This window comes from Spermophilus citellus (genome assembly GCF_964194105.1).
Source record: "Spermophilus citellus genome assembly, chromosome: 1".
In the NCBI taxonomy this organism is placed as follows: Eukaryota; Metazoa; Chordata; class Mammalia; order Rodentia; family Sciuridae; genus Spermophilus; species Spermophilus citellus.
In genome coordinates this window covers 144,005,551-144,014,078 of record NC_138182.1, presented here as the reverse complement: position 1 = coordinate 144,014,078, position 8,528 = coordinate 144,005,551, and the positions used below count along the sequence as shown (strand labels likewise).

The 8,528-nt window shown below is 49.3% G+C and overlaps 1 protein-coding gene across 13 annotated transcripts in view; it reads right to left on the bottom strand.

Annotated features, from left to right (window-relative positions):
• LOC308657797 (uncharacterized protein) overlaps positions 1 to 8,528 on the bottom strand; it is a 125,219-nt gene that overhangs the window by 54,326 nt on the left and 62,365 nt on the right. For 2 of the 13 annotated variants that reach the window (XM_081309882.1, XM_081309873.1), the window contains exons 5-6: positions 4,417 to 4,516; positions 3,219 to 3,801 (exon numbers count right to left, since the gene is read on the bottom strand). The exons of 2 other annotated variants lie outside the window; for them this stretch is intronic. Coding sequence is in view for 5 of the 11 variants with exons in the window: in XM_081309881.1 (XP_081166007.1) it covers positions 4,418 to 4,516 (99 nt within the window). In the remaining 6 variants the exon portion in view is untranslated. Of the gene's footprint in view, positions 1 to 3,212; positions 3,802 to 4,416; positions 4,517 to 5,214; positions 5,403 to 5,514; positions 6,144 to 8,528 lie in introns of those variants that run through there. 9 more of the 13 variants (XM_081309885.1, XM_081309884.1, XM_081309876.1 and 6 more) reach the window with 9 other exon arrangements.

Here is an 8,528-nt window from a genome sequence, read left to right as displayed (position 1 = left end):
ACTGCTCACCTGAAGGTGATGGCTGTTGGTGGTAAATCGTTAACAAAGTGCCTGGAATGTAGCAACATCATTAAAATTTGAGCCAAATCTGGGCCTGAAAGTTTAAGATCATTCTAAGAACTTGCTGATGCTTCTGTGGGTCATTCCTAAGAGTTTTGGTCTAAGCATTCCTGGTAGAAGCTCTTGATTGAGGGAGCTAGGCAGTCTTTGAAAGGTGTTTCTTGGGATTGTGATGACATCATAGTCATCAAGTACCACTTTCCAATGGGATAAGCTAGCACGTGGGGCTCAGCCACACCAGCTAAAACTCCCACAGTGGGCTAAGTTTACAGATGTTTAAGGGCATTTTTGGGTCAGTAATAAGAGTTCTCTTGCCTTGCTCCAAAGGTGTCACTATAAATGGACTGGTTTGTTAATTCGACTCATTTGGCAATGGGAAGAAAGCTACAGGCAAATATGCAAACTATCCCTTCTTGGTGTATCAGCTTTCTCAGAGAACTGTGTGCAGGATGTTGTGACCACCCTGACTTCAGGGATAAGATCTCTGGACATCTCCAGAGGTAGCCTGCCAAGGACAGAACTGAAATTCTGGGAAAAGCCCTGGGCTTGGTTGGAGGTGGAGTTCTTTTCTCCAGAATGATGCCTTCTGGATGGTGGAACTGGGGCATGCCCAGGCTGTCATTCTCTAGGACCACTGAGTACAGATCCCCAAAACCTCTCAGGGATGCCAGGGAGTGGAGCAGGGGTTATGGATTTTTTTGCAAGTCACTCTTTTGGAGCACACAAGAAAATGTTTTTTCTCTGTTAAATGTAATGCCATTTCTTGGGCAGGACTCACCCTCCACACCCAAGATGTGTCAAATTCATAGGAACTCAGCATTAACATTTTTCCCCTTCTGCCAACTGTCACAGAGGCAGGAGGCCTGGGAAGGAATGGGGAACCTACACATGCCTTATCCAGGGGTAAAAGCACTTGGCCAGGAGGAACTTGGCTTTATCAGCCACAGCTCCCTTGTGGGACTAAGTCTAAAGACTAGATGCATGGCCAGGTAGTTTTTTTTTTAGATCCAGGCAGCTCCAGAGTGGCCCATTTCTACTGCTCATCTGAAGTCAGAGTTGCAAAAGAAAGAAGCCTCTACTTCTGTGAGTTCAGTGGTGAGACAGGTCTATGGAGTCTACACTGAGTTTAATTTCAACTGGGGAGATCCTGGAGTCAGTGATGCAAAGACATGGAAACTGAATGAAAGGGGTGGGGGCAGTCACCCAGCTTCCTATTCCTCACCCAAGGAGATGATTAAAAAAAGACCTCAAAATTTGGCTTTATAATAATGTAGAACTCCAGTGCCCATTTTGTGCCAGGCACTGTGCCACACTCCCATATGCACCATTGCACTGGCACCCCCACTCCTTGCCATACACACATCCCTGTTCACAGACCAGGAAACCAACACTCAATAAGCATAAGGGGCTTGCCCAGGATGACTCAGCTCATCAGTATGGAGGTTGGATTCCAACCCACATCTGTCTGTGCCCAGTACCTGGGGTGGTTCCACAATATCAGGCTGCCTGCAGAGAAGGAAACTGAGGCCTGGGGTGGAAGCTCGAAAAAGCTGGCAAGGGGCAGTAGTCCTCTATGCCAGGAAAATTACCTGGTGGACTACCTCCATGGTAGAATGCTTGCCTAGCAATCACAAGGCCCTGGATTCCATCCCCAGCGTGGAAAAAAATAAAATAAAAAATAAAAGCATCTGGGGACCTTGATGGAAGATAGCAAAAGCTGGAGCTGCTTCAGGATAGCACCCCCCCACACTCCAGAAAACGGGGCTCTGCTGTTCACAGGCTTGGGGGGGGGGGCCAACAGGGTGGGGTTTGGATTGGCCCTCAAGAGAAGCAATGCCCCACCTATACCCAGGAGGCCACCTGCAGTTTCGAGGGGGTGGGGCCCTAGGGCGCTGTAACACAGATAGATTTGCAACTTGGCCTCTGTGCAGGGGGCAGCTGAGCCTCATAAGTCTCCTCCAGAGGACTCTGGCCTGCCAAGTCACAGCTCCAGGGATCAAAGAGGCCTTTTCAGCCATGTTTCTGTCAGAGCAAGTCAACTTGTTCTTCTACTCTAAACCAGACCTCTGGCTTCTCTGAGCCAGCTGAATTCATGGAATGAGGGAGTTACGGGGACACAGAGTTGGTGTGTGGGATCTGGGTTCCATTGGGAGGGGAGTCATTAGTCCAGAACTGTGAGTACTTTTCTGAAGCTATGAGCCAGGCAAGAAGTCCTGTTGTGTTGGCCTCACCAGGACAATGGTGCACTGAGGTGGGGACTGCAGACACTGCCTGTGGGAGATGGAGGGTAGTTGCCTCTGCTGGGGACCCAGGTATCCCCTCCAAGAGCTCCGGCTGGGCTTGTTGAGATGGGGAAGGGAACTAGAAGTCCAGAGGTTGGGACAGCCACAGCATGGGTTAGGGCCTGGCATTCCAATGTAGTATGGGGGCAGTGGGCAGGGAAGAGGGACTTGAAGGGGTGTCCAACCGTCCTGGACTGGAACATCCTGGTGATTATTCACCACCACCCTTCTGCCATAAAGGGGCAGGCAGCCAGAATTCTGGGCCCAGGAGACATCTGCCCCTAAGTGTGTGGAGGGGTCTTGCTTCAGGGCACTCGAGGATACCCCATTTTTAACTTGCTATTTTAAGACTTGTACAGTGTGTCCCTGGGGCCGTCCCTTATCTGACCTCTGGCAGCTCTCAGGCAGTCTCACCATCTGGTGCTGGGCTCTTCCACCTGCCTTTCACTTCTCACATGGTCTTTAGGGTGCCCAATATCTCCAACCAGACTTGAGGGTCCCCAGGGACAAATGGCTCCTCTCCTCCGCATTCTCCCACTTGAGAGCATCTCCTGCTGGCCTGTTCACCTTCTCGGCTCTGAGTCCTTCCTTAAGAGACAAGCCTTGCTGGAGCCCCAGGGTGCAGGGGAATAGGCTGAGAGACAAGGGGGTACAAAGGAGTAACTAGCCCTGTCCTTGCAGTATAGCCCTGGGCAGAATATGCATGACCAATTAGCAGGCAAGGTCAATGCCCCAGAATAAAGGCCACTGTGTGCACACCATGCAGCACAACTGGCCCGTTTCCCTCAGCAGGACTGGAGAGGGAGGGCTGAGTCACCAATGACTTTCTTTTATTGAAAACATACACAAATAAAAGGAACATGGCTTAGTTGTACAAAAACGAAGAAATACAGGTAGAAATAAAAAATATTCATTAAAGCCACCCGTAATAGACCACCCAGAAGTGACCAGGTTGCTATATTTTTAGAGGCTCAGGTGAAAATGCACTTTCTACTCTCTCCCATGCTATGGCTAGGAGCTCTGTGCTGTTGACACAGGCACAGTCTATACAGCTTGCGACTCTGATGGGAATGTCCCGGCACTGGCTCAGGGTCCTTCCTTAGCTACCAAGTCTCCCTTGCATCCAGGAATCCAGCTATGCAAGGTGCGGTGTGATCCAGAGCAGGTTTGCAGGTTCAAAAGGCCTTGCAGATAAGGTGAGCAACTGTCTGTCTGCTCAGGAATGAGAGTTTCCCAGGATTTGGGACTTGCATTGCAAAAAGTGAGGAAGTCCTAGGCAAACCAGGGCCAGCTGGTTATCTTACTTGAGGGTGAAAGGCTTTGTCCAGCCCCCGCGTTCTGTTCTGCCAGCAGAACCTTCTGCAGGAATCCCAGATCCATCAGGCCCTCACCAAGCAGTCCAGGGACAGAGGTCTGGCTTAGGGGCCTCACTTCCTTGGGAGCTCTTTGAGGTCCCAGCCTAAGGCCCAGAGAAGGACAGGAGAAAGGAAATGAGCAAGACAGGCTGTTATTACCTGAGAAAGGTGAACTGGGGCCAGAGATCAGAGGGAGCCAGGGATGCACTGGAGTGGCTCTGGTATGTGGCTGGATGCCCCCTCCAGTCCTGGAGCTGGCCTCAGACTGAGTGTCTGAGTCCTCAGGGACTGCACTTTGGCCCTAGCCCCTGAAAAGTGCAGGGTGCCTGGATGAGAAGGGTTCAGCTCCCTGGGATCCCCCAGGCATGGTACATAAGCCTTGCCTTCCTCCTCCTCCATGTCTGGGTGTGGTAGGCCAAAATGGTGCCTGGTGGAATCAAGAAGTCCATCTCCAAGTGAACGAAGCTTGTGAATATGCCATGTTATGTGGAAAGAGGAATTAAGGTTGTTAATCAGCTCACTTTAAAATAGATCAACCTGTATTATCTGTCTGGGTCCAAGGTAATCACAAGTATCTCTAATAGGGAAGAGGAAGGCAGCAAGGGTGAAACCAGAGAATGGCATTATGTCAAAGACATTGTGTGTGTGTGTGTGTGTGTGTGTGTGTGTGTATATCTAGGACTTCCTTCCAGGGGGTTATAGACTGGGATCAAACTCACCTTAACTGGATTCTACCAATGCAGAGGTAGAGGTCCTGGTCCTGGGGCTAGTCTTTACTGTGTGACCTTGGAGATTCACTGTTTCCTCGCCTTTGTCTGCCTGGGGAGAGAAAATGCTGGAAAAGATGTTCTCTTGATCCTTTGCAGCTCAAAATGGAACCATGTGCCTTGGTCTCATCAAAGCTGCTCCACACCCAGCTTCCAGTGCCCTATGCTTGCCTGGAGAGCAGGGCAGACTCCTCACTCAGGCCTCGAGGTTGCTGACCACCTCCCTTCCCAGCCTGCTTCTCCCAGACCTGCCCTGGGAGTCCTGCCCCCTGGCCTTTGCCTGCATTATAATCTGCAATTCTCGGAGCCCTGCCCTTCCTTGAAGAACAAAGCCTGGCCAAGCCATGAGGAGCCTGCTGGCCTGCAGTGACTCCTGTTTCCCCCAACTTGTGCTTAACAATAGCGACCAGTTATTGATGGTTAACTTCAGGTCACAGCACAAAAGTGCTGCTATTTAATTCTAGGCCATCAGAAGCTCTGTAGACTAAAATGTGAAAAGCACACCCTGGAGCATGGTGATCTTATTTGATTCTTTTGTGCCTCTGGATGCATTGTTAGCCCCATTTTACTGGTAAGATAACTGAGACTCAGAGAGGTCGAGAACTCACCCATGGTAACACAGTGGGTTTGTGGCAGAACTAGGACCACACATGCTAGGCAAGTGCTCTACCACTGAGCTACAGCCCCAGCCCCAGCCTCAAGTGCAGTTGTTTTTTTTTTACTCCCACAATGGTCTCCTCCAACTACTACATTCTAGCACCTGAGAGTGTGTTCCCAGTTGATCATACAGAAGGTACCCAAAGATGTCTGGTTATGGAGGTGTTAATCACAGTGAGTGCAATCAGGGTTTGTCATTCAATCAACAAGTCTTCTCAGAGTTTCCTGGGAGCTCTGGCAGGGCAGGGACAGGTCTATTCTGTTCACTGCTATATTGGCACCTAACAGTTTTTGGCACATAGTACATGCTCATTAAATGCCATAAATGATTGTCTGTTCAAATAATAAAATAACAAAGCAAATAATACTAGCTAACATTTAAAGAGTGCTTACCACCAGCAAGCTGCCTCAGGGAGTTTTCAGGCTCATTGAGGAGAAACAACAGTGCTGTTGAGGGCTATGCTGTAGGTTTTTACATCAAAATAGCACCTATGTAAAGGCCAAGAGAACACCAAAGAAAGAAGCAACAGGCAGCAACTCTGAATCTTCCTGCAGTGCCTGAGGCCATGCCAGCGGCCATCACCGTTACAACTCAAATCCCCCAACTGCCAAAGCAAGCAAGAAAACCCCAAATTTCCATCCACATCCCTGTTTCTGCCCATTCAGACCACATCCTAGATACTTTTGTGTCTCTCCAGATTGGATAATCAGTATGTCGAGGGCCAGAGGTGAAGAGGTACAGATATTAGTCATATTTAGTGTGAAGAAGAGAAAGGAGGGTCACCTTTAACATCTGCCAGGATGTACTGTGTAAGAAGGGCCCATGGGCAGCCGCCTGGGCACCCCTGAGGAAGCTGGATCCAGTTGCCAGGGCTGTCTGGTGAAGGACTGGGAGATCCAGAGAGGCAGGGGGCCCAGGGGGTGGCTCGCGCAGCAGGATCCTAATGGACCTTACTCTCTACAACACACATGACACACTTTCTTGCCAGCAGTTGTTAACTACAGGTAAGGCCCATGCCAGCCTAGGGAAAAGAGGATAAAGAAAATAAGGTCTGCACCCATGGAGAGAACCAGGTCCCTAGGGCAGAGAGTCCGGAAAACCTGGACTCCTCACGTGGCCTTGGACTCCTCACGTGCACTCTGTAGCTTCCAGCATTGGCCATTGCTCAAGGCCATTTCTTCCTTGCATTCTTCAGGGACCGGGCATAGGGTGGATAATCAACAAATACAGGCATCTCTGAAGAGAGAGTCCCAGGAGAGGGACTCAGCTGAGTTGGCACTATGTGGGGGCAAAGTGGGGCTACATCTCAGGCAGGGTCATTTGGAGGATTCCCTCTGCTCCTTAAGTTCCCTGACATTCGGACAAATCTTGACCATGGTTTCTCCTAGCTCCTGTTCCCACACCACCAATCTTCCCTGACTGCAGGAACATGTCAGAGGATGTCCTCCTGTTCTGCATTCCACAGTGGTCTTTAGCTTCAATCAGCAGTGACAGCTTTAGTGCAGTAAGTAGTGGCACTCTGCAGTGCTGTCCCCAAGAGGCACAGGGTGGGGAAGAGCTCCCTGTCATTCACGGCACTGTTCAGAACCAGAAGATGTTCACGTGCTTTTTTCTTTTTTGGTACTGGGGATTGAACCCAGGGGTGCTTAACCACTGAGCCACATCCCAGCTTATTTTATTTTATTTTTTAATTTTGAGACAGTATCTTGCTAAGTTGCTTAGGGCCTTACGAAGTTGCTGAGGCTGGCTTTGAATCTGCCATTCTCCTGCCTCAGCCTCCCCAGCTGCTGGGATTATAGGAGTGTGCCACCGTGCCTGGCACCTATACTTTTTATTTACTTTTTTTATGGTAAATAATAATCATGCAGAAAAGTATACATCACATATGTTCAGTTTTAACTCATAATCATAAAGCAAACCTTTATATAACCACACCCAGGTCAAGAGACAACACCTCAAAATCTCCCCATGTGTCCCTCCTATTCACAACCCCAACTCTCCTCTGCGGCCAAAACTAAAGTGACATTTGTGATCATTCCTGTACTTTTTAGGGATTTGATCTCCTCCAAAAGTGTGCTTAAGAATACAGCCCTGTTAAAGATTTTACAAAAGGAATTAGACCACCTACAGTCTTTTTTTTTTTTTTAAGAGAGAGTGAGAGAGAGAGAGAGAGAATTTTTAATATTTATTTTTTAGTTCTCGGCGGACACAACATCTTTGTTGGTATGTGGTGCTGAGGATCGAACCCGGGCCGCACGCATGCCAGGCGAGCGCGCTACCGCTTGAGCCACATCCCCAGCCCCCACCTACAGTCTTTTACTCATCGTTCTGTTAATGAGAACCCTTCGTCATTACAGTATTAGCACACAATATCGAGGCTGGTGCCACTGACGAAGTGCACTCTTGTCCATTGATGCTCAGTTCACTGGTTTTCTTTGCTGCCGATGGGTGTTTGGGCGCTATCTCGTGCTGGTGCACACAGAGTAGATTGTGAGGAGCGGGATTTTGGCTTACAAGATATCTATGTTTTCATCTTTTTTAAAAATATATATATATATATATATATTTCAAGTTGTTGATAGACCTTTATTTTATGTATTTATTTATATGTGGTGCTGAGAATCGAACCCAGTGCCTCACTCATGCCAGGCAAGTGTTGCTACCACTGAGCCACAACCCCAGCCCCTGGTTTCCATCTTTTCCAGATCATTTGTATCCTGAAAACGCTTTTCAGAGGAACAGTGCTGTAACTCCTGGCACGGTCTGGGTAGAGGAGATGACATATGGCTGCCCTTACAGCTGGACGCTTCCACCTTCTGGCCCTAGAACTTCGACCCCTCCAGCCCAGCCAGCCTGTCCCCTGAGCAGGCTGAAGCCCTCAAGCAGCAGGCTCCTCTCTGGCCTCCCCACATCTGTGATGTAGTTGGGTGGGGGTAGGAGAAGGTTAAGAAAAAGGAAGTGGAAACCAAATACGAGGGCCCAGCGAAGTCTGGTCCACAAACCTCAATGTTCAGCATTATACTCTGTGAGAGAGCAGAACGTGCGAGCTGCTTGTGGCGCATGCCGTGGGTGGGGCACCAGGGCTGCTGTTGCTGAGGTGTGCAACTGGACAATCCAGCACTTTGCACCAGGTTCCCAGGCATAAATCACTCAGTGCAATCCTTGCCCAACCCTGTGAGGTACAGGGTATTATTGTCCCCGTGTCTCAATATGAAGACACTGAGCCATAGAGGTGTCAAGGTGACAGTGCATGCAGTGTGCTGGCTAATAGCATGGGATGCACACTTGTTTCAGTTGGGTTTAAATTGTGGCTTCCCCACTTCTTAGAACCTTGGGCTAGTACCTATTTCCTTTAGCCTCAGTTTCTGCATCTGTAAAATGGGACTCACTGACTCCCAGGGTTGTT